The 27,225-nt window shown below is 40.4% G+C and overlaps 1 protein-coding gene across 1 annotated transcript; it reads left to right on the top strand.

Annotated features, from left to right (window-relative positions):
• Positions 1 to 6,792: 6,792 nt before the first annotated feature.
• Positions 6,793 to 25,858, top strand: TMEM244 (transmembrane protein 244). The gene is made up of 6 exons (XM_075268080.1): positions 6,793 to 6,929; positions 9,812 to 9,897; positions 16,885 to 16,958; positions 22,347 to 22,472; positions 24,241 to 24,285; positions 25,671 to 25,858. Exons 1-6 carry the CDS (start codon positions 6,897 to 6,899, stop codon positions 25,763 to 25,765), a joined length of 459 nt encoding a protein of 152 aa, XP_075124181.1. The 5' UTR covers positions 6,793 to 6,896; the 3' UTR covers positions 25,766 to 25,858.
• Positions 25,859 to 27,225: the final 1,367 nt, after the last annotated feature.

The following is a 27,225-nucleotide window of genomic DNA, read 5'->3' as shown; positions in this document are numbered from 1 at the left end:
ATGTCAGTCCAGGTAGTTGCAACGGGGCTAAGGAACAGCAGTAGGGAATCTCGCCCTGCACTACTCCCTCTAGCTATCCCGGTCCCTGCCTCACGGGTGTGGGTCGGCTGTTCTCAAGCTAAGCCTGACCCCGACGGCTCCTCTCTCACTGATACCGTAGGCCTAGAGGGAAGTGGGAGAAGGAATGCCCTATAAGATCTCTAGGGACTGGAGACTAAAGGGGGTCACCCCTAACGAACAAGTGAAGCTGCTACTGACAGGGACTGACAAGGGTGTGCGCTGACTAACAACACAAGCAGCACACAGGAAAAATGTGGGAAAGGATTCCCCCAAACCAATATGGGAAGGTACCTTACACTAGGAAACAAACACAGGGAAACTGAGTAGAAATCAAAGGATAAGGCAATTCACTCACACAGTCAATTATACACAGAGGGAGGATTGGTGAACACAGAAGGGAAAACACACAAACCAACTCGTTCACCAAAACCTCCCAAAAACCAACCACGGAACTTCCTCTATCCCAGATAACCACCTACTCCTCCTGCTAAGGCCTAGCTCTGTAAAAGCGACACTCAGCACAGAACCATGGGAGGCATGGGTTTAAATACAGAGTAGAGACCACTCCTCCCAGGTGCAAATGGGAGGACAGACTAATAAACCAGGAAATAAAGCTGCCTACCAGCAGTGTGCGCGTGCAAGTCAGAAGGTGTGCACCAATACCCACGACAGGACAACCCCGCAGCGCCAGGATGCCACCCCAGACACCGCGCAGCCAAAAACTCCCCAGGTAAAAAAAATAGAAAGCAATGAACCTAAATACTCCTAACAAATTTCACTTGCAGTACAGAATAGATCACTACGCACTATTCTTCCAATCCATCCGATAGCTGCATTCAGAGGTTTATTTCCAAGACCCTTGTGTCAATCCAGTTGCTCACTATTCTCCCAACCACAGGGGCATGCAACATTGCACATTACTATCATCATGGTTGAGGCTTATAGTGATCTACCAGTGTGATAAACCAAGGACTGCAGATTCAAGGTTTCTTTCCCTCTCAGACCAATGGTGATAACTGCCACAGAATAGAGCTTAGTGACTGAAAAATAATATTTGCAGATCATAATGACACCTGCTACTTCCTCGATTTGAATATCCATACAGCTTGTCTTTCTCGGTGTCATAATAACAATGTTGAGCAGTGTATTATTTACTTTATATATGAGGTACTATATTTAGAGGCAAATAAAAAACATATGTAATTTTTCATCAGTATGAATACTGTTATTGTATTGCTTTTATTTGCAAACAAATGCCCTGGCCCGGGTATTGCTAAGCAAGGTGTTTATTTCACACACACAAGTAGTTATTGATGCATACATGTTTTTTAACACTTAGAATTTGTTCCAAATACTAACATTAATCATTGGTAGAGGATTTACATACTAGAATCTTGGTATTTTCAGATGATTAATAATCCCTGATCAAAAATGTTATGTACCCACAAAATACAAGGTCTCATAAAGCTACACTGAAATAAAATGTATTACAATTTATATATTGACATATAAAAGTTATGAAAGCTGGAATGCAGAGAGGGATAAAATGTTACTTGTTTTAGGCTGAACGTGTTAGATCGTTAAAAGGTTAAAATGCACAAAAGGCATCTGAGTAATGCGCCAATAATATTTATTTCAGCTATAAAATCAAAATCTGCAATAAAAAGTGACAATTTTGTATTGCCATGATCATACTAGCCACGAAATATAGGTAACATATTATTTTAAACCCACATTGAATGGTATTAAAGCTAAACTTGAATATGAATGGCACAATTATATTACAATAGTACAAAACAGGTTATCAAATTTGAGATTATCTGGAAAAAAGAGGGACAACCTAATTAAAAGTATATGAATGGACAATACAGAGATCTTTCTAATGAGCTCCTTACACCTACAATTGTAACAATGGGGCACCCTCTACATCTAGAAGATGTAGAGGATATAGCAGTAGAAGAGCGACCATATGAGGCTGTGATGGCTGATAATTTGTAAAAGTTCAACAGGGAATTCTTGAAAGTAAAAATACCACAAGTTAAGTGAAATTGTATTTTAGGATGTTCATCCAGGGATTTATTTGGAGTTAGGAAGGAATTTTTCCACTAAAAGGCGTTGCAATCACTTCTAAATCAACATAGTAGGTTATGGGTTGGACTTGATATGTCTTTTTCTAACTTTATCAACCATGGTATGTTATTTTACTATGTTAATATTTAGTGCTTGCTCAAAATCTTTGAACAATAGTGGGCACCCCACCAAACAGACAATATAACCCTAAAACATAACTTTTAATAGTAGGAAGTTAAAATAGACTACACCACATGTACCCTAATAAAAGGAGGCCTACATATATTATTATCAGGACCTCATGTATCAGCACAGATATATGGGGAAGGAGTTAGATATTTCACCTAGTTATTCCTAGGACATAATGCAAAGTCACTGTAGGAAAGGGTATATTGGAATCTTTTCCCCATCTGATAATTGTTCCTTGTTACAAACCCTCATATATACTACAACAGAGTTATAAATCATCCCCGATGTATAATACACGCTGCATACAATCAGCACTTTCAGTCTGATGATATAAGCTGAAACTTGATGGTGGTGGGAGGGGGTTAATAGTCTCGAAGCATCACCAGCATAATAGCATAGGTCGGATATAAATGTTGGGGAATACAGGACACCTCCACAAACACAAATCCCTCAATCCAGGGTCTAGAATGAAGCCCTGTACAAGCAGCAGAGGATAGAGATAAACTTCTAGATGTAGGCAATAATCTTTCTCAACGTGTTTAGCTAAATCTATAGATCATCAGCAGAGTATTAATAACAAGATGTGAAAAGAACAAGCAGATTGCGGTAAAAACCACAGTTCCTGGGGCCTTGATGGTAGGTCCCGGTACTTAGTAGGTCCGATGGGGCTGTTTGCGTCAGTGATGTTACTCCATTTGCCAGAGTACCTGTTTTTCACCATCTAGCCCTACATATTTGAGTAAAGTTTAGGAAGTCCCAATGTACGCCAACCATAGGCAAAAATGAGAGCTCCAGAAGATACAGACACACCCAACATGTAGTTAACAGCTCATCTGCATATGGATAAAAAGTTGGTGGGATAATTGTATTTTCACACCAAAAGGCTTGTTCAAGATGTCACTAACTGTTCTTACAACAGCATATAAGTGGCTTACAACCAGATTTGGTGGTGATGCTGGACTCTCTCTATCGCTTGGGTACTTAAGAGTTATTTACCTAAAATACTGGAAAGTACACTCTTCAATTTAATAAAGGCTTCCTACATTTCCTCTGCTGTAAGATAAATTATATAGTAGCGGTATAAATACATCCAGTTCTCTTTAATTTCATGTAAAAATATCCAGAAGTGGCTTTAAATGACTATAATGAAATGTTGTTCTGTATCTGGGGCAGTAAGAGATGGATTTCAGTGTCCGTTCTTTCACATTGTTACTATTAGGGCTCCATTGACATTACCTCATTGTGTTTAATATAAAAAAAACAGGTTTCTGCATGAAGTGCTTATCGGAAAGATCAGTAAATGAATTATTTTGACCAACAATTTATGTGACTCATAGTCCACAAAACAGAATGTCAGTGTGGGTGGAAGTGGAATATTTAAAGTTCACAATAACATAGCAAATGGACATTAATAAAACAGCCTGTTATAGTGAAATGCTTTCATGTTACAGGTATTAACTGAAATACACAGGAAAACACCCACTCCTTAGAAGAATATCAAAACAGTCATTTCTGTACATAATAGGTTTGCCAGCAGGAATGAAATGAATAAGTTTCCTTCTAAGACTAGGTGTACTGTAAAGCATGGAAACTTGTGGTTCATTCTTAATTTGGAATGATTTTCTGCTTTTTATAAAAAAACACGACAATAGTAATATAAATACCATATTGTATATGAGAAAGACTAAAGATATAAGTGTTAAGTTCCCAAGTGTTTCCAATACTTATATTCCTGCCTGAAGCTTGGTTCACATCTGCGTTGGTATTCCATCCAGGAGAGTTCGCATGGGGACCCCCGAACGGAATACCAAATGCAACTACAAATGTTGTGCAGTAAAAGCACATGGATCCCATAGACTATAATGAGGTCCATGTGCCTGCCGCATGCTGCCCGCACGAATCATGCAGACAGGAAAGTAGATTGTGAACTACTTTCCTGTCTGCATGATCCCTGTGGAGATCTGGCAGCAAGCACACGGACCCCATTATAGTCTATAGAGTCCGTGTGCTTTCACTGGCACACTGCTTGTAGTTGCATTCGGTATTCCATTCGGGGAAGGGGGTCCTCATGCGGACTCCCCCGGACGCAGTACGAACACTGATGTGAATGAGGCTTTAGTTGTTTATTATCAGCTTATTTTCAGGTATCTGCTATGCAATACTGTTATAATGTATGCATGGGCCTTAAAGCAACTGTTTTGTCGCAAGTCACATTGAGATACTCAACTTGACGTCTATGGGTAAAATATGTAAATCTATCCTCCAGGATGTAATTAGGAGAACAGTGCCTCTGTTGGCTGCCCTCTAGGGGCAGCCCCCTTAACATCATGCATGACTCGTTTAATGAGCCTAATAACATAATGCGGGGATTATTGCCAAACTAGTATTTCTTTAATACTAGTGTTTACTAGTGTAAACTGGATAGTATATGGTTTTTCAAGTTTCCTTTGTGCAGAAAAGTGCAGATGACCATACTTTTCTATACAGTGAAAAAGGGTATATGAATGTGACTGCGCACTCTCTTCCCTTACTTTAGTGACACAATTGTACCCCGGGTGTTTTCAAGGTCCAACAATACAGTGGGGCAAAAAAGTATTTAGTCAGTCACCAATAGTGCAAGTTCCACCACTTAAAAAGATGAGAGGCGTCTGTAATTTACATCATAGGTAGTCCTCAACTATGAGAGACAAAATGAGAAAACAAATCCAGAAAATCACATTGTCTGATTTTGTAAGAATTTATTTGCAAATTATGGTGGAAAATAAGTATTTGGTCAGTAACAAAATTTCATCTCAATACTTTGTTATATATCCTTTGTTGGCAATGACAGAGGTCAAACGTTTTGTGTAAGTCTTCACAAGGTTGGCACACACTGTTGTTGGTACGTTGGCCCATTCCTCCATGCAAATCTCCTCTAGAGCAGTGATGTTTTGGGGGCTGTCGCTTGGCAACATGGACTTTCAACTCCCTCCAAAGGTTTTCTATAGGGTTGAGATCTGGAGACTGGCTAGGCCACTCCAGGACCTTGAAATGCTTCTTACAAAGCCACTCCTTCGTTGCCCTGGCGGTGTGCTTTGGATCATTGTCATGTTGAAAGACCCAGCCACGTTTCATCTTCAATGCCCTTGCTGATGGAAGGAGGTTTGCACTCAAAATCTCACGATACATGGCCCCATTCATTCTTTCATGTACCCGGATCAGTCGTCCTGGCCCCTTTGCAGAGAAACAGCCCCAAAGCATGATGTTTCCACCCCCATGCTTTACAGTAGGTATGGTGTTTGATGGATGCAACTCAGTATTCTTTTTCCTCCAAACACGTAAAGTGGTGTTTCTACCAAACAGTTCCAGTTTGGTTTCATCAGACCATAGGACATTCTCCCAATACTCTTCTGGATCATCCAAATGCTCTCTAGCAAACTTCAGACGGGCCCGGACATGTACTGGCTTAAGCAGTGGGACATGTCTGGCACTGCAGGATCTGAGTCCCTGGCGGCGTAGTGTGTTACTGATGGTAGGCTTTGTTACATTGGTCCCAGCTCTCTGCAGTTCATTCACTAGGTCCCCCCGCGTGGTTCTGGGATTTTTGCTCACCGTTCTTGTGATCATTTTGACCCCACGGGGTGAGATTTTGCGTGGAGCCCCAGAGCGAGGGAGATTATCAGTGGTCTTGTATGTCTTCCATTTTCTAATTATTGCTCCCACAGTTGATTTCTTCAATCCAAGCTGCTTGCCTATTGCAGATTCAGTCTTCCCAGCCTGGTGCAGGGCTACAATTTTGTTTCTGGTGTCCTTTGACAGCTCTTTGGTCTTCACCATAGTGGAGTTTGGAGTCTGACTGTTTGAGGGTGTGCACAGGTGTCTTTTTATACTGATAACAAGTTTAAACAGGTGCCATTACTACAGGTAATCAGTGGAGGAAAGAGGAGACTCTTAAAGAAGAAGTTACAGGTCTGTGAGAGCCAGAAATCTTAATTGTTTGTAGGTGACCAAATACTTATTTTCCACCATAATTTGCAAATAAATTCTTACAAAATCAGACAATGTGATTTTCTAGATTTGTTTTCTCATTTTGTCTCTCATAGTTGAGGTCTACCTATGATGTAAATTACAGACGCCTCTCATCTTTTTAAGTGGTGGAACTTGCACTATTGGTGACTGACTAAATACTTTTTTGCCCCACTGTATTCAGCACCTGAGTGGCTCTCATATGAGTAAAAAGCCTGAAAAGAAGATTAATATTCCTAATGTTGTAGTCAGATTTTAAGTACTTCATCCCTTGCTGGTTACATTGAGCTGAAGTCTAATGATAACCATATGATCTATATTCCTAAAACTTCAAATAATCATTTAACCTTATTCTACTCATTGTAGAGAATATTTCTGCAGACAGAAGTTACTTGGAAAACTCACAAGCTATTCCTTTCCAGATTATCCTTCCAGATGGTCTAAATCTTTGCTGAGTTCAATCCCACTAAGCTGCCAAGATACGTATTATTCTGTGTCACATCAACTAACATGGTGTTCACTGGTTAATATGCCTGCGTCCAATATTATCCTTTTTACGTCAGTATGTTCCGATGGCACTCAAGATCAAAATATCTGAGACAAAGGTAAAATGAATGCAATATTTTCTATATTAATATAGTATGTTGAGAATGCAGCAGATTTTATAAAGAAAACTCTGTGTCTTCAATGCTTTGGCTTTGAGCTTTATGGTTAAAAGTTGTCTAGTGTGCCTAGTAGTATAGAGTATGTACATTGTATACCAATGAATCTATTGGAGAGCTCAAAGTTTCTTATCATCATAATATATCCTGTGTTTTTATTCAGCATTTTTTTTTTACTTATAATATAATTGTAACGTGGCTAATATTATGTATCTTTTTTTTGTAAAAGTTCTTGACCTATTTTATTACTATTTTTATTTCATGGTCACGACATCCACTGTGTAGTGCTCTTCTGTTTTTCTCACTTATTTTTTGTTATTAAGATTGCGAGGTTATCTGAGTACAGATGTACAGCTTCATATACAGAATGTTACTTTGTTTTATTTATTTTGCAGTTTCTATCCAGATTTTTGCTTTAGATCTCTCTTTTTTTCTTTCTACCTGGGTTATTAAGCTTTTATTCTCATTTACTGACTGTTTGTCTGTCAACCCTGAGGCCCGGTTAACATCTGCGTTTGGTAATCCGTTCGGGGAGTCCACATGGGGACCCCCCGAACGGAATACCAAATGCATTGACAAGCGGTGAGAAGTGAAAGCAAGCAGACCCCATAGACTATAATGAGGACATGAAAGCAGATCATGAAGTACTTTTCTGTCCGCATGTTCCGTGCAGACACCACGCGGAAAGCACACGGACCCCATTATAATCTATGGGGTCCGTGTGCTTTCACAAGCTCTCCGCTTGCCAATGCTTTTGGTATTCCGATCCAGGGGGTCCACATGCGGACTCCCCGAATGGATTACTAAACGCAGAAGTGAACCAAGCCTAACACAACACTACTAAATGTCCCAAATACATTGGGATAGCACAAGCTATTTAGCCAATTTGATAAGCACCCCAAACAGTATAATTAAAAATGTGTATATATATATATATATATATATATATATATATATATATATATTTATTTTTTTTTTAAGTGGTTGGTGTTTGAGTACACAGCACAGCACAAAAGAGAAGGAGCGCATTTTTGTTTTGTTTTGTTTGCAGAGCCATTGGAATACCAGAAAGTGAAATCAACCCCTTTTGGAAACTGCACATCTCAATTCCACCACCCAAGCATTTCATTGAATTCTGTTATGAATCAATGGACAACCGATTCCTTTGACTCTTGTGAAAATGAACATTTTGGGCCTAAAGCAACATTTTTCTTTTTCAGAAAAAAGTATGTTTTCATTTTCACATTCCAGTGATCATAAATTCTGTGAAACTATTGGGGAGTCAACTGTCAATTCTCACTATACACCCTTAATAAATTCCTTGAGGGGTGTAGTTTCTAAATTTAAGATAATTTACTAGTGGTTTCCATGGTTCCGGTATCTCAGAGCCTCTGCAAATGCATCATGGTGCCTGCAACAATTCCAGCAATATGCCCAGCCAAAATTGAGCACCTTGCCTTTGTTGTACTGCCATGTGCCCCAGCAGAAGTTTACATCCACATATTATTGATAGAATGTGCAATTTTCTAAATTTTAGCTTCATTTTTTTTTTAATCTAGTGAAACACTTAAGCCCTTCCCGACAATCTCCCAGCGTGTCAGTGGGTCCCAGGCTTTCTACAGCTGGTGGTTTTCAGCACTATGTCTCAGAGAGGAGGATGTACCCCCCACATGGAGAGGCTAATGTCAGTGCTGGGCTGATGTAGTCCCACGGCTTCTTCTATTGGTGGCCAGTATGGGGTCAGATTGGGCACTCAACTGCTCAGCAGGAGGCCAACAGGATCCTGAGATGCAAGGCAGGCTTAATATTATATTATTTTTAAGCATTGCAATGTAAAAGCTGGAAGGTAGACCTACCATGTAGATACTGCAACTTAATGCACCAAAGAAAACCAACCAATTTTGTCTGAATTTTGCAGTTTGGGCACCTTGGACATGTCTATTTTATGCTGTTTTGTTAGCTCCCATTGAAGTATATTGGAGTTATATATATGCTGAATGAAATATTTTAGATGAAAAAATAAAAGCTACATTTTAAGGATTCTTGGTGACGCTGGATTCATTCCGAATATTGGAGTTATGTACTACTGCAAGCTATGCTGTTTCTGTAACTCCTACACATTTATCTGAGCCTAGCGTCCAGTCCATCTCCAGCTGAGATGGGAATACTACTTTAAAACATGTAATTTGTCATGGATGAATTAAGAATTACAACATAAAGTTGTAAAATGCATTCTACAGTTTGTAACGTATAACCCTCTTGTCTAAACCACAGTGTTTCTCATATGCCAATATCTAGTATCTATCTAATGTCTAGTATCTATGACAAAGCATCTTCATTGACAATAGCAACCAGTCAAATATCAGATTAAGTTTACCAAGTACACTGGACAAGTGAAGTGTCAATGCTGCGGAATATGATGGCGCTATAGAAGGAGCGCTATCTGAGATCCTTCCTCCCAAGCTCGGTCAGGCTGTATAATCAACATCAGGCTAAGCGGAGATCAATCCGCACAGAGAACTAAATGATCCTGAGCCTTTTTTTTTTCTTCTTAGTTACTATGACTCCTAGTATCTTTTTTCTATCTGCTATGAGCTTGAATGTGTTCTTTTTTAAATACTGTATATTACTGTATTACTCTATCTATGCTGCTGTAACACACTGAATTTCCCCACGGTGGAACTATTAAAGGATTATCTTATATAAGTAAGCAAAATAAATAAGTGTCATTTCTCACTGGCTGATGTGATCCACACGTACATTTTGACTAATGCGGTCTGATCTTGTGTTTGTGTGTTTTTAACATAAATTGTTTGTTTCCATAGATTGTTCTACAGAATTTGCTCATTTGCACTTTAGTCTTCTACACTGTGTTGTACTTGGCCCACATTATTTGTTTCTTAATTCTAAGGTAAGTTTTATGCCATAAATGCTGTAAAAATACTTGTTTAGCTCATTCCACCATAGTCCAGAGGACATTTCTAGAATGTAAGAGAACATTAAAAGGATGCTGGAACAGCTGTACAAGTGAATTTATTACACCCATCTTTAGAGAGAGCTTCCCCAAGGAGGATTCAGTTTATAAACTAGATCAGAACTCTCACTCTGTACAACCAGGATCACCCGCTGCTATGAATGGGCTCAATAAAACGCTTTATTTCACATGCAGCTTTCAATAACTTTTGATTACTGGAAGATTGTACAGAAAGAGAGTCTATGTGCATTATATTGCCAAAGACCTTGTGATCCCCTTAAAAAGATGAGTGACTTTTGTGGGGATTACTGCAGAAGGGGTCGGTTCCAGTTTGTGAATGCTTGTAGTACTTGTACTTGTTTGGTTTGTGTAATGGAAAACTGAAACATTTAAAGAACTCCATATATAATCTGGAAATTGAAGTGTTATGACTGACGCTCCAATTTCCAACTTCCCCACAGAAGTCCATTTTTAAGGAACTGATTCTTCTTGAAGACATCCAGCCGACACTAGAGAAACAGCTTTTCTTCCTCCTGAAAAGATCTATTTTGCATAGTTTTTTTTTCAATTAGCATTGTGTTTAACACACCTTTCACCATTTGGATCTCTGCAAAGACAATAAGTACCTTCCAAGCAGGACCTGCTTTGGGGGATGGGGTGGTCAGACTGATCAATTGCCCAGGGCCACCGTCCCCAAAGGGTTCCTCCGGGATCCAGAATCTGATGACTCCAGATCTTGGAGTTAGGCCCGTCCACATCAATAACCGAAAGGAGCCCACCATTATATGCCAATAACATTATTAACTTACCTCTCCTGGGCTTCCGGTGACCCTTTGTCATTTTCTAGGCATTCCAGTCGTCACCACTGAGGCATGCGATTGAGCACCCATAGTATAATAATAGCACTGAAATGAATGGGAAAACCTCACAGATTCATCAAAATGAATTTTGAGAAGTTTTGCTTGAAGTGGATCACGGTTCTGGGGAGTATATCATATCTTGTGGGGCCACTGTGGAGCATTATACTGGGGGCCCTCTGGGGAGCATATTATATTGAGTGAGGACATTGTAGAGTGTTACACTGTGTGGGGCCACTGGGGAGCATTATACTGTGTGGGGCCACTGTGGTGCTTTATACTGGGGGGTCAGTGTGGGGAGCCTATTATACTGTGAGATGTATTCTTCTGCACTGTTATACTGTGTGGGGCCACTGTGGAGAATATTATATTGTGTTGGGATTCTCAGGAGCATATTATACTCTCTGGGGCATTTTACTGTGGGGCACTGTTGGGGAGCACATTATATTGTGTAGGGCCACTGTGGAGCATTATACTGGGGTGCACTGTGGGGAGCCTTTTATACTGTGTGGGGCATATGATATTGTGTGGATCTGTTGGGAAGCATATTATACTGAGTGGGGCCATGAAGCAGTATTATAGTGTATAGGGCCACTGTGGAGTATATTATACTCTGTGTGGCCACTGTGGAGCATTATACGGGGGACTGTGGGGAGCATATTAAACTGTGTGGGGCTACTGTGGAATACAATACTATTTGGGGCCACTGTGGAGCATATTATAGTGTGCAGAGCGTTATATACCATGTACACCATTATATACCATGTGGTTTATTATACTGTGTAGGGGCTATGGGGAATGCTGTTGAGGGGCCCCCAGAACACAGTGGTCTGGTGGGCCATAGGCACTTCAAATGGACATTATATATGTGTCTGCTGAGTCAGAGTAGACATTTCCTATAGTAGTATACCCACACATTTTCTTCATCTAGCCCAAGCTTCTTCTCCTAAAGAGAAGGTCCTTTGTTAACAACATTTCATTAGATTGCATTTCTTTGATGTACGATTAAATAACACTGAAGTGGGAGAATAAAATATTCACCTAAAGCTATGTTATTGAGTGCCTGAACTGAGAATTGATATGTATCTGGGATGAAACCCTTTCAGAGCATCATTACCATACCTATCCTCTGGAGTGCCTTGGTTAATCTAACTAATGTCTAATGCAAACTGCCCTAATATAAATCCTTTTAGTACAGAACTATAACAGTGCTCCCATTGTAGTGCATAGGATCTGTGCTGTACCAAATTATGCCTCTGGTTTTATATGGCAGTAAATATAGTGGTTTGTTGTTGAAAACTGGGCAGGAGACGGAAACCTGCAGGCATCTTTTCAAACCTATTCATTTGAATGGGTTTGAAAAGTGTCCGGCCGTGAGCGCCGGTGAGCGTTTTATGCTCTCCGCTGCAAAAACATTTTTTTTTAAACCGGACACAGAGACGGACATGCAGTACTCTGTGTCCGGTTTAAAAAAAACGGTTTCACTGCGGAGAGCATAAAACGCTCACAGAAGACGGAAATCTGAGAACGGAGTGCCGAACGCTGGTGTGAACCAAGCGTAATGAATTATACAGTCTTTATGCACTGACAGATGGGCAGATCTGTATACACCAGACCTAATAGCTAAAGCTCTGACCACAGATTCAGTGCAGTTCGGCAAGTACTTTATGTTCATTGAATCCTGTGTTCTAAAACAGCTTGGCAAGCTCGACAAGGAATATTCATTATCGATCGAGTAGGTATTTGATAGAATACTATGATATTCGAAATACTCGTACTCGATCGAGTACCACTTGCTATTCGAATGGAAAAGTTCGATGCAGAACCAGCATTGATTGGCAGAATGCTATAGAGTCGCTGGTTCTTCTCCTACCTTTAGAAGTCTTCTCTGTGCAGCTTCCCCGCAGTGTCTTCCGGCTCTGAATTCACTCTGCCAGGCATCGGGCCTGGGCAGAGCCGACTGCGCATGCCCGCACTACATTTTCTTGTAGTGCGGGCATGCAAAGTCGGCTCTGCCCAGGCCCGATGCCTGACAGAGTGAATTCAGAGCCGGAAGATGCCGCGGGGACGCTGCACAGAGAAGACTTCTCGGAGGATCCAGCCCGACCCTCACTCGTGGACTTGGTAAGTGTAATTTGATCGAATGTTGCCGACCCCTGAAACAAGCATTTTCCCCCCATAGACTATAATAGGGTTCGATATTCGATTTGAGTAGTCGAATATTGAGCGGCTACTCTAAACGAATATCGAATATCGAACATTTTACTGTTCACTCATCTCTAATTATCAGCCCTTTGTTAATACACATACGATTCAGAACAGAGTACTGTAAGTTACAGAAAGAAAATTACAGACTGATAGATCAGAATATATTGAGGATGTGCTTTTACAGTGCAAGTTCCACAAACATAGAAAAAGAAGATTTTGGTAATAAATATATATCAATCACCAATTTGTAACATTAAACCATGTTATTCAGACCCAATTTAGGTGCTAAGAAATCCTCTTTTTATAGGTTTGGCCGGTAATGCTATTAGCTGTATGAATTTTATTAGAATGGCCTTTTGTACATAAAAGTTTTTTTCTAAATGCCACATACAGAGGAGGTTATGAAATGTAATTAGTAAATGCGGATGAGTTTGCTCGGAGTTCACAGATAATATATTAGTCATGCATACATGACATTATGCTGATAATCTTTGATTAATTAGGATAATGGGTTTGATTCACTAAATGCTTTCCTATCTGAAAATTGTGGATCATGACCTAAACTATATCTGACCTCTACAATCTTACTCAGTATAATGTAAAAAGTAAGCAGAATTCTTCATCCTGTGTATAAGTAACAGTAAGAATATCAGCAAGTGAAAAGCAGACATGGATTGAAGTTAGAATAGGATAAAATAAAAAGGATTTTTTCTCAAGGTAACTTAATGAGTGCCATTCCACCTTATTTGCAATTCAGTGGAGCACATTTACTATATACTGATGGGGCATTGTGGGGAGCATATTATATTGTGTGTAGCTGCTGGGGAGCATTATACTGTGTGGGAGCTCTGGGAAGCATATCATACTGTATGGGGCCACTGGGCAGCATTCTACTGTTGTGGGGTGGGGTCTGCAGAGCATATTATACTGTGTGGGGCCATTGTGGAGCATTAAATTTGTGGGCGCTCTAGGAAGCATTTTATACTGTATGGGGCCACTGTGCAGCATTCTACTGTTGTGGGGTGGGGGTCTGCAGAGCATATTATATTGTCTGGGGCCATTGTGAAGCATTAACTTTGTGTGGGCTTTTGGAAGCATATGTGTAAGGCTGGTGTGGAACATTATATACCATGTGGTACATTATACTGTTGGGGGGAGGGCTCAAAATTCCTAATAGCAGCCCTGTATGCTTTGCCTGTTAGCACCTATGCAAAATTTCAGTGAAGGAGCTGTGATGTAGGCCATTAGCATAAAGTTGTTGGGTGGGCCCCATCAATAAGTTCCTCTGGTGGGCCTTATGCCCTTCAATCTGACACTGACAAACAATAAAGCAAAAGTTCATCCATACAAATCAATAATAATAATCACGTGTAATATAACAGTTAATTATTAGAGATGAGTGAGTACTATGCAAAACTCCCATTTCGAATAGCACGCACCCATAGGAATGAATGGACGCAGCCAGCACGCAGGGGGTTAAGCAGCCGGCCGCCGGCAAAGTCAGCATGCCGGCCGCTTCCATTCATTCCTATGGGTACGTGCTATTAGAAACGTCCGTTTCGAATAGTAGTCACTAATCTCTACTAATTATCAATAAGAATGATCATGTAACATGTCGTGAAGTTATATATTAGCATTAAATACATTTTAAAAATTCATAATATTGGTTTAAAAAAACAATATTGCAAACAAAAACACATCAAATAAAATTACATGTATCACAGCACAAGAAAGTCATTCAGCAACCGTGATAGAATACAATATTAATATATGAAAAATGTATCAGAGAGTTCGGAGGTCAGAGAGATTTGGCCATCCTTCTGGGATGCTAGGAGTTCACCTCTATTTGTGGGAGCTCTGCCAGGCATTTTTTGAGCACTGGCAAGTTTGAGCTGCTTCAAAATGTTAATATTATTCTTTCACCTAATGTAATATCAGGCATTTACAGAAACACTATGTACAGTTGTTGTGACACTCAGCAAGTATAATGCATGGGTCCTATAAAGTCAAATGCTGTAGGACGTGAGTAGGATCCTCTCTGGTATTCTCATACATTTGCTTATATTGTTTAAAGATGACACTGGGATCATGTCTGAATGAAGTGATACTGGTACCAAGCTGGTTTGGCAGAAATATGCAAGTTTATTAACATGGAAGTAGAAAAACAAAAAGAAATATAGAGGTTACCCTAGAACGGTGGTTCCCAAACTTTCTAAAGGCAGGACCCACTTTTGAACAAGTTTACCGTACTTAGTTGCATTTGAAAAATAAATGTCTTTCCCTGTATTCTGCCTCTGTATTCTTTATTTTATTGTGCTGTTTAGCACTGAACGCTACCTTTTATTCTATTCAGAAACCAGGCAAAATTTGTGGACTCCCCTGTTCCTTGACATATCTTACAGTTTCCTGTTCTCTGGCCCCCCATATAGTATATATAAATTTCCCCAGTGCTCCCCACACAGTATAATGTTATACACTATATAAAATGTTCCACAGCGGCTTCACACAGTAAAATGCTCCACAGTCACCCCACAAAGCATAAAATTCTTCACAATGGCCCCAAACAGTATAATGCTCTACAGTTCCTCCACACAATATAACGCGCTACAGTATCTCCACACAGTGTAATGTTCTCCAGGGGTTCCCACACAGTAGCTTGAAGCATCCGACCCGACGGGACCTGCTTTCCTTTTGCAATTGAGAAAGGGCCATTGTGAGGCCCGAAATGCGTTGTGCTGTGTGCTGTACTGTACTTTATTCAATAAATTATTCAAGTTTGGATCTTGGTCTACCACCCTCTTCTATACACCAGAGAGCGTGGTTCCTTAATAATGGAACCCTGGTCCTTTACTCCTGTCTACGTGGGGAACAATGACGCCATATCACATTGACACAGCGTTTTGACGTCACAGTCCTCAGTAGAGACCCCGGGGCACATAACATCAGTCATAGGTCTGAGAAACATAGCTGGATGCCAAGTATAGGTGTTTATTATTTTTCTTACTTTCCCTGGGCCCATCGCTGAAGTCTGTGCAGTGCTACTGATCTGTGTTATCCATATCAGGACTGTAGCACAGTGCTGCACAGCCCAATTACTACTGATGGGACTCTCAGTCCTAGTATATACCAACAATATTTTCTCAGTGGAATTTGACCACTGAATTATTTGTTGATCGCTAGAATGAAATATAAGGAAAATGTTTATTCTCATACCGTGTTAGCCAGTGGGTAGGAAATATAAAAAAACAAAAAACTTGATAGTCTTCAGTAGCTGATACCTTTTTAATGGCTAACTAATAATGATGACAGATTACAACGTTTCGGAACTCTAGGCTCCTGTAATCTGTCATTATTATTTGTTAGACATTAAAAAGGTATCAACTACTGAAGACTATCAAGTTTTTTGTTTTTTTATATTTCCTAGAATGAAATAGTCGTAAAACAGCATTGTGCCATTTCCTAATAGATGACATATTATATTGACAACACAGCCACTAACACTAGTATGCCATATAGGGACTCTGTCTAATCTTATTTGCACACAAACTTTTAATCCTTGTCTCCTAAGGTGCAGTTCAGTGTTTACCTCTGATATGGCCACCTTTAATCTTCTCACTGACTTGGATATCACAAATATGGTGGTTATGAGTTCCTTTTAAATTTCCTTCATTATTTCGTAGAATAGAGATTGGTATTTCAGCTGAAGTAATATCTCGTGTGAATGTGAATTAATCATAATGTCACTGCATAAATCCTGTCTTCTCAGAATTTCATAATATTAAAGGAACTACTGACTTGAAGCTTATATTATAATAAAAATTGAAGTGTACTTAATTTTTCTTTCCTTTTCGATTTATAGGTTGGATACGTTTGATGAACTTGGACCTTTTGATTTTAAAACACCTCCTTCCTGGTCAAATAAAAAGTACCTGGGTAGGGGTAGTATTATTTTATTTTAGTTCTACAATGTTAACCCCTTAAAGACACAGACAATGCTTCTATTTAACATGACAAATACTCACTGAATACGATCTGCTATTTGTTAAGCCAATGCTTTGTAGTGATAGCCAAGCTTGGCATATAGTGAAGACATGCTATGTTAAGTCTATGGCACCTGCTACATCTGTACATAAGGATCTGCCTTCCATAGACCAACCATACTTCTAATACATGAGTTGAATCCTTAATAACATATAATGCACATATACAGCATGTGCGGGCTCAGCTTACTTCAGTTTGTGAAGAGAATGATCTTACAGTTTGAACATGTTTAACCCCTTCCTACACAGGCATATCTCGAGTATCAAATTTTCAGTTTTGACTTCCTACCTTTCAAGTCCAATAACTTTTTTATTTTTCCATTCACACATAAGGGCTTAATGTTAGCGAGACAAATTGTTCCTCAAAATGGTCCATTTATTATTCTGTACAATATACTGTGAAGCTAGAAAGAAATTCAGAATGGGGTATAATTGGAGAAAAAGTGCATTTGTGCGACTTTCTTACTGGCTTTGTTTTTGCGGCGTTCACTGTGCAGCCAAAATGACATGTCACCTGTATTCTATGTTTTGGTACAATTCCAAGGATACCAAATATAATATAGTTGTATTTACACTTGAATCCCTTAAAAAATATCCAAAACTTTGCAAAATAAAATATTTTTTAAAGTCGCCATATTGTGACATATATAACTTTTTTATATTTCTATTTTTTTTTTTTTGCAAGGCTAGGAATATTTTTTAGCTATACCTTTTTGGAGAATGTCTATTGCTTTGATCATTTCTTTTATTTAAATTTTTAGATGCCAAACAGCAAAACAAAAAAAAAAAAAAAAAAAACGGCATTCACTGTATTGGAGAAATATTTTTATATGGGAGCGTTCACACTACCGTCGGTGTCCGACAGGTAGTGTCCGCTCCTAGTGTCCGTTCAAAATCTGGCACAGACATTAGGAGCGGACACTAGATGTGTCCGTGACACCTGTTATTTATTTAAATGGACATCGGGTGCGTTCTTTTGCACTCCGTGCCCTTCCTTCCCTGTCCTCAAGTGAAGATGTCCGACTTCTCAAGCGGACAGAAAAACCTGACATGCAGGGTTCTTCTGTCCGCTTGAGAAGTCGGAAATCTTTACATGCGGACAGGGAAGGACGGGCACGGAGAGCAAAAGAACGCACCCAATACTCATTTAAATAAATGACAGGTGTCACGGACACAGCTAGTGTCCGCTCCTAATGTCCGTGCCAGATTTTGAGCGGACACTACCTGTCGGACACCGACGGTATGTGAACGCTCCCTAAGTTTGTAGACTGGGTGATTTCGGACACAGGTATAGCTAATGTGTGTGCGCTTCACAGTAATTATTTACTTTTATATGTATCCTAGGGAAAGGGGGGGTGATTGGAGTTTTCAATACGTTTAAATTTTTTAAATAAATTTTACTTATTTTTACTTAATTTTACTTATTTTACTTATTTTTTTCTTTTATTTAATACTGTACTTATTATACTGTCTAGGCGTCTTCTCCACTGTACTATTTCGGCAGATGTCAGGACTTTAAAGATGATGGCCACCATAGTCACCGGGACTCCACTGTATTCTACTGCGGAGAACCAGCACTAATGCCTTCATTCTGATCATGGGTATTGCCAGTGAGGCCCTTCTTCAAAGTGAAAAAATGTCTCCCCAGCCCTGTATTTTTATCATTGCAGAAGGGCTCCCATATGGCGAGATCATGAGCCTGTCCTTCCCTGTCCTCAAGTGAAGATGTCCGACTTCTCAAGCGGACAGTAAAACCCGATAGTCAGGAACCTTATGAAGGCTTCGAGGCTTGTCATTATATTATAGCTATAGAGGCTAGGATATGACTTGGGGAGGGGAGGAGGGGACTAATAAAATAGGTTTAAAAAAAGTTTTTTAAAAATATCACAAAATTAATAAAAATAATCTAAAAATGCAAATCACCATCGTAGATAAAATAGTTGTTCCTCTCCGTTACGGTAATTTTTATTTTGTATGGTGTCGTCAGGGGTTGGGCTATAACTTTTAATAATGGCATTTTATTGGCGTATTATTTTATTTTAAATTTTTTTTTATTATTTTATTAGCATTTTTTTTTTTTAAAACTTTACTATTACTTTTTTATTTTATTTTTTCAGATTGTGTCCCCATAAGGTCATAAGAGACCTTTGGAGATATCTGATCACTTTTTTTTTTATTGGAAGCTGATTTCCCCTGCAATTGGGGCGGCTGGTACAGCTAGTTGCAGAAGAAATACAGTCTCCTGCACGCTGTATATACAGCATACAGAGCTGATCTGGGTCCTGTAGGACCCAGCAGCTCCTGCAAGAAGCTGACATCGGTGGATTACGTGACCGTCCGCTCATGGCAGCGCTCATAGCTGTGTTTACAGCGCTCATTGCGCACTGTATACACAGCGATCGAGAAGGCGGGGAAAGTAATAAGCCTTCCCAGCTTTCTCTATGGGAGCTCCGGCTGAAGTTACAGCTGGCTCCCAGTATCAGCAGCTGCACAATCTCGTGCAGCTGCTGTGTTCTGATTGGCTGTACCGGTACGTCCTGTCAGAACACGGCAACCATCATCCAGACATTTATAGTCTATGGGCGGTACGGAAGTGGTTAAACCTTTTTTTTCCTATACAGCCAAAGGTGTAGATGGGGAAAAAAATCAAAAACAAATTTTCCGTTTTTTCTCCTTTTTACTTTCCATAAAATTTTAATAAAAAGTGATCAAAACATCAAATATTTTAGATTTTTTTTTTAAGGGGTTAAATCGTAAAAAAATATATATATAAATTGGTAGTCCCTGAATTGTACAGACCCAGAGAATTCAGGTGACATGCCATTTTGGCTGCACAGTAAACGCAGTAAAAACAAAGCTTGAAAGAGAGTCACAGTTTTTCTACAATTTCACCCCATTCAGAATTTTTTTCCAGCTTCCCAATTCCTCATATGGAGTATTAAATTGTACCATTACAAAGTACAATTTGCCCCACAAACATTAAAAAGGGCCTTTCATTTCCACATGAACTTGCGGTTTTAAATACCACTAGAAATCTGATAGTGTGCTGAATTCACAGATACCTCCCCACTGTCAGAAAGGCATTCAATGACATCGGAGCTGTGGGTTCCACTGCTGGGAACACCACAAATAGAATAGGGATTCTGCACCACAGTCTTGGAGTAATTTAAATAGACCAGTGGTCACACATGCTAACTATATCTTGAGCTATCTCCATGAGACATAGACATAAAGTAACAGTGTAAATGAACTGTTGACAGGAAGGGGCTTTGATTTATTCTGATAAATTAGGCACCCGTTATTGTGTCCTGGTTAGGGTTGAGCGATCGTGTTCGGAAAAAATCGGATTCCGATCGGCGATCGAGAAAATTTCACGATCGCTATTGGAATTCCGAACACGATCTTTTTAGGTGGGATCGGGATCGGTAGTATTTCCCACAATGCCTTCACACTGAGTATATAGTGTATACTCAATGTGAAGGCTCCGCTGCGGTTCCATAGGAATGAATGGAAGCAGCCGACACACAGCTTTAACCCCCTGCACGCCGGCTGCCTCCATTCATTCTAATGGGAGACTAAACTAACATGTCTCGTAGCTACTTACCTCCAGAGATGGCTGCTCCGCTGCTGTTCGCCTCGCTGCCGGTCCAGCTGCAGTCTTCTTCGCCTCGCGGCCCCCTCCCTGCCAGGTTAGGAGAGTGTGGGCGTGTTAGGAGAGTGTGGGCGGGTACAGGGCGGGGAGACGTCACGTCTCCCCTCCCAGTACCCGCCCACACTCTCCTAACCCGCCCACACTCTCCTAACCTGGCAGGGAGGGGGCAGCGAAGGGAGAAGAAGACTGCAGCTGGACCGGCAGCGAAGCGAAGAACACCGGGCACCGGACCAGCCATCTCTGGAAGTAAGTGGACAACAGGGGGGACTAAGTAGCCAGAGGATTAAAAAAAAATCCTCTGGCTACTTAGTGATTCACTACACAGCGTGGATTCTAACAATTGTTAGATTCCATACTGTATAGTGAATAGTATTACTTTTAAAATCCGATCTCCGATTAATAAAAAAATCCCATTGACTTGCATTGGGATCGGAATTGGGATCGAGATCGGGTTCGAACGAAAAATGATCGGAAATCGGATTTTAAAATCAATCCTGAAAAGTCAGGATCGGCTCAACTCTAGTCCTGTCCCTAGTTGCCTGGTCTCTATTCTACACAATATGAGAGTGTGATGATGTCAGACATCAGGATATGCTGGCTGGTGCGACAGTTTACTTCCGGTGCCTATAAAACACATGTGGTGTATTCACTTTTCATTCACTAGAAGCCACTTTTTAGTCACATGGAGCCACATCCTATATGCACGTGAGATAATTCATTTAAATATTCTGTGTCCATTGTATTGGCGTCTGTCTATTTAAACACACTTAGGGCCTATTCACACGGAGTAAACGCGGCACGCAAAGTGCCGCGTTTACAGGACGTTTGCGGCGCAATTTTGACGGTGCATTTTTGCGGTCGCGTTAGCGCCGCGTATACGCAAACATGCACCGTCAAAATCGTGGCGCAAACGTCCCGTAAACGCGGCACATTGCGTACCGCGTTTACTCCGTTTGAATAGGCCCTTAGAGGTGGGCAACTTTACGCTCCTTAAGAAAGGAAGGGTGAAATATGTGTCTGGGTGTTTTAACCTGTTGGTTTCTTCTATTTATTTAAAAACATTTTGTCAGTTTGTTTCTTTTTTGTTTTGTTGCAAAAACTTTAATAAAGAATATTTGATATTAAAAAATATCCAAAGTTTTGCAAATATGTTTCATAGGGTTCTTGCTTATTAGAGATGAGCGAATAGTATTCGATATAATAGTAGTATTTGATCGAATACCTCCCTTTGCATAGTTATTGGTGTATTCGGTCGAATACCACGTGGGAAAAATTTGAATCCCCTCCCACCTTCCCGGGCACTTTTATTTTTTACAACAATAACTATGCAGGGGAGGTATTCGATTGAATATACTCGCTCATCTCTGTTGCTTATGAATTAGTGTCTCAGAAACTGATTGTATAACTTTAAGTCTGTTAATAGGAAGTAACTTTTTTACTGTTATTTGTTAATTGAAAATTTACTGTACAATAAGACAATGACAGGGAGTATCCTTGGGCTGATAACACTGGTAATAATTGGTTTTGAGGACAAGTTATTGCATTCTATTATATAAATGAACATTATTATTAATCTCATGACATGGATTTTGAAGTTATAAATATAATTATCTCTCTTTTTAACTGCAGTAAATTTAATTTCCCTGGAAACCACGTTTCTGGTTAGCAGCTTCCTATTTGTGTTGATTGTGGAAGAATGGATCTGGGACTATGGCTGCACAGTAACCATGATTCACATCATAGTGACATCACTGGGTAAGGCACACTCAGATATTACAAAATACTTGTATTACAAAAACATTTGTATTGCCGTCTATGGGACTTGCAATCAAATGATTACAGGTTCAAGTCCCCTGGAGGGAGTTCTAAATCACTCCTTTCCCTAGAATACATCTAAAAGTAGAAAATGACTGTGAAACACATACACATTAGGTATAGGGTTGAGCGATCGTGTTCGGAAAAAATCGGATTCTGATCGGCGATCAAGAAAAATTCACGACTGCGATCAGAATCCCGAACATGATCTTTTTTAGGTGGGATCGAGATCGGTGATCATTTCTCACAATGCTTTGCTAGCTAGTCTCCCATTCATTCTAATGGGAGACGAGCTAACATCTCAAGTAGCTACTTACCTGAAGAGATGGCTGCTCCGGTGCCCGGTCTTCTCGTTCTTCTTCGCCTCGCTGTCCCCTGCCTCCCAGGTTAGGAGAGTGTGGGTGGTTTAGGAGAGTGAGGGCGGGTACTGGGAGGGGAGACATTACGGCTCCCCGCCCTATTCCCGCCCACACTCTTCTAAGCTACAAGCCCCGCCTTCCTAGCTTTTTTAAACACTAACCTGGGAGGCGGGGGCAGCGAGGCAAAGAAGACCGAGAACACCGAGCACCGGACAAGCCATCTCTTCAGGTAAGTGGACACCAAGGGGGACTAAGTAGCCAGAGGATTAAAAAAAAAATCCTCTGGCTACTTAGTGATTAAAAAAATTCACTACACAGCGTGGATTCTATCAATTAAAGTGTTCAATTGTTAGATTCCATGCTGTATAGTGAATAGGATTGCTTTTAAAATCCGATCTCCGATTAGTAAAAAAAATCCCATTGGCTTGCATTGGGATCGGAATTGGGATCGAGATCGGGTTCGAATGAAAAATGATCGGAAATCAGATTTCAAAATCGATCCTGAAAAGTCAAGATCTGCTCAACCCTAATTAGGTATCCCTGTGTCTAAAAGTGCCCCTTCTACTGAATATATATAGGGTATCTGCAGTGCTCCTATTCCATCGGGAAGGGGTTAATAGGAGCACTGCAGATACCCTATATTCAGCCAGGCTGAATTCCAAGTGGGGGGAAAAAAAACCAGTCCTCAAGCTCAGGGAAGGGGCAGACAGACAACCAAAACACCCCCTCCCCTTCCCCAGCAACTACTGCACCCAAAAACTCAGACCATTTTAATTTTAGAAAATTTCCAGTAGCTGCTGCATTTTCCCCCCTCGGCTTATACTCGAGTCAATAAGTTTTCCCAGTTTTATGTGCTAAAATTAGGGGCCTCAGCTTATATTCAGGTTGGCTTTTATGGTAAGTTGACCTGCAAGCAGATTGTATCTATGTTGTGGCTTCTAACAGTAGATTTCAATCTTTCCAGTGTATAGCTGTAGCTGTATAGCTGCATTAAGTCTGCACACTATCCGTCTAATATGGGCATACAGGCAAACCCTAAAAACATGATGAGAGATTCCAAACGTACTGGAAATTTAGAGTTGTCTGTTACAGAATGACACATTACTATAGAGTAAATGAAACATACATTGTAATATCTGCTGAAGTTCAGAGGTTTATTGAATATTACCAGCGAGTGAACTCATTTCATGCTCTAGTTAACCATTTTAAGTATAAGCCAACAGAGCCAACTACAAGTTACAATTCCAATTCCCAGCTGGCCTTATTCTTGGATGCACAAGTTCATTAAAATCTCAGCGTAACTGTGAAACCCAAACTGAACAATGGATTTTCCATTTCTTTTTCTGTAGTTAATATGGAATTCCCTGTCATGACAGACTGGTGGATCTCTATAGGTAAATACATAGTATTCATTGACGTTCAATATCATTTTACAGTAAGCAACTGTGTGTGAAATTCAGTGATGAAAGTTAGTATTTCTGACAATGGCAATCTGTAGTCACACCCTGTTCTTGCCTTCCATCAGAAATATATGTCATGTTAAGTATAGTTCCAAAGCTGTTGGTGGCAAGTGTCTCCTACTGATTTCATTTGTGTGTATGTATATAGATAGATAGATGAGAAATATGTTGGTGCTATATAAATCTAATATTATTCATTACTAGCATCTGCCCGCGACTTTGTCTGTTGGCGCTGAACCGCGTAGAGGTAGCCATACCTGTATTCTATGTTTGTCGGTGTGCGCCCCCGACGCCGTCCCACTGCGTGCCTCCGCTCCCTTTCCCCCCCCCACTTGCTCCCGGGGGCCTCTTATCTACTGCTTGGCCCTGGAGCTCCTGCCTCTTCCCGCTCACCCATGCCACAGGCCCCCTAAGCCAATTCCCTCTTTCTCCCCTGGCCCCCAACCCCCTTCCCCTTCTTGCACTGATGCCCTGTAAGACCCTCGCAGGCCCAACCACCCTCCCGCAGGCCCCCCCATCCCATGCACCCTCCTGTCTCGGCGCCCCCCTCCTCCCTTCCCTCCTCTCCGCGACCCCCCCATATTCTCCTCTACACGCCCCCCTGGTGGCCATGCTGGACCACATGACTGAATATGCCTATGTAGCGCTGCGGCCTCCTCCTGCCATTTCGGACAGAACGATCCTCATGTTTCAGAACTTTGCCCTAGTTTGCCCCCCTCCGGCATACTTACCAAAATGGTTGACCCGCTGCATGTATGGGACCGCCCAAAGCAAGCCGGCATGTGTGCTTCTTTATGGCCCGCACAGGAGACACCATTTTTGGCACTGGGTTCTGCAGCCTGCTTCTTCATCGATAGCTGCACCTAGATTATACCACGAACCGCGGCTGAAGGGCCTGAGATGATGTCATCTCAGGTTCGCAAACTTACTCCCAACCCAAAATTCGGTGCGCGTGGTCGTAACGCCCAGCCACCCACGGGGATGGTAAATAGCCTATATTCTATTCCGACCGACATTCTATGTCTGTGTGCAATTTGAGGACAATCCATGCGGCGGTGTAGGCATGATTGAGGAACAAACATCCAAACGCACAAACATCCAAACTAGGATTAACTCACATTTCATGAACTATAGCACCATCAAGTATTAATTATTATTATTAATACTGATTAATTATTAAGTATTATTATTGACAATCTGTATATATTATACTGCATTGTATGGTATTCATTATTTTCTCTCTCCAGATATACTGTACATACATTTCTTGCCCATCTAATTTATCTCTAAAAAATTTTCTTTTTCTTGTCTATATTTAGGCATTGGGTTAACCGCAATGATTTGTGGAGGACAAATCCTGGCCTATGTTCTGTATAAGAACAACTTCATCTATCCGGACCTGGATGATTTTTGATATAATTTTCCTGGGGCAAAAATTATTTTAATTAAATATAGCCCTGTTATTTAGGTTTAGCTGTCTTGTATATAATTTGTTTATATGTGCTTTTTTGCAAAAATAAAACCTATAGCATTTATAAATATATCTACCTACAGTCCGTGTCTTCAGAAGAGCATGCTGTACAGCATATACATTATAGGAAACCTTTTTTAAATGTTTTATCATCTACAATTCTAAGTACTATTGGTGCGAGACTGCCATCAGAGCTTTTTTATCAATTGTTTTTGCAACAGCGATTTACTGGTGGGACTCAGCATGATGCGGGGAGCTATGGCATGCCTATTCTCCGTCTCTGTGATGTTAGTGACATAACCCAGCACTGGAGGAGTTGGGAGTAAGTTGACCATAATGGAGACTGATGTGGTCCGATCTTAGACTCCACCTCCTCACGGACGTGCCTCCGGCAGAATCAGCGTTGATTGGCCGAATGCTGTACACTGGTCAATTCATTCTTATGAGAAAAAGTAAGCTCCCTCATAACAGCAAGTTGCCTGCTCCTAGCAAGGACGAGCCTGCTGCAGAACCAGCGTTGATTTGCCGAATACTATACACTGTACAGCATTCGGCCAATCATTGCTGGTTCTGAATCGAATATTTACTGTGAATAGCTAGTAGTATTCGATCGAGTACGAATATTTCGAATACCGTAGTATTCGATCGAATACTACTCGCTCATCTCTAATTATTTTTGGAGAAACAGGGTATGTAGGGAGAATAAATATACAGCTCACTCAGTTAACTGAGTCATTGATAGGACAACTACTGTATTTGATGTTATAGGCACAATGTCTGAATAATGTAAAAATACATTATGTGTACAATATAAACATTATGTGATGGGTGATACTTTACTTTTTACTGGAGTATTCCTTTATTTTTAGAGGTTTAAGAACCTCCTTGTAAGAATACAGATGTGTGATAGATATCTGTTCCAGTGATAATGCTCGAATATTCAAAATCCTCCTTCTCTAAGCTTTACTAATGCTCTTATTTGCTTTACTTACTGTAAATCCACCATACCATGCAGAACACATTTCCTTATGCACAGCTGAAAAAGGGGATTTACAGATTAGGTTCAGCAAATTTTCACATTTTCTAGGACATTTAATGTATAGCAAACGTTGCTCATATTTTACATTCCTATGCTGCAAACAGCAACCGTTTACTGTATGTGCTATTCTATGTGATGATACCATATGCTGTGGGATTTACAGTATGTAATGTGCATCATGAAATAAAAACAAATATTTGTACAGTTTGACTGATCCATATCACTGCGGACAATAAGGTGATTTATGAATATTAGCACAATAGACTGCTGAGAGCAAAACACCAATAACATCAGGTAAGAATTACAGATGGGCATATTAATTCGTTGTGCGCCTTGTTTGACCCAAATATTCCAAATTGTTTGA

Source organism: Leptodactylus fuscus, chromosome 3 (assembly GCF_031893055.1).
Source record: "Leptodactylus fuscus isolate aLepFus1 chromosome 3, aLepFus1.hap2, whole genome shotgun sequence".
Taxonomy (NCBI): Eukaryota; Metazoa; Chordata; class Amphibia; order Anura; family Leptodactylidae; genus Leptodactylus; species Leptodactylus fuscus.
The sequence above is the reverse complement of the archived record's forward strand: the minus strand, read 5'-3'. Positions and strand labels throughout refer to the sequence as shown.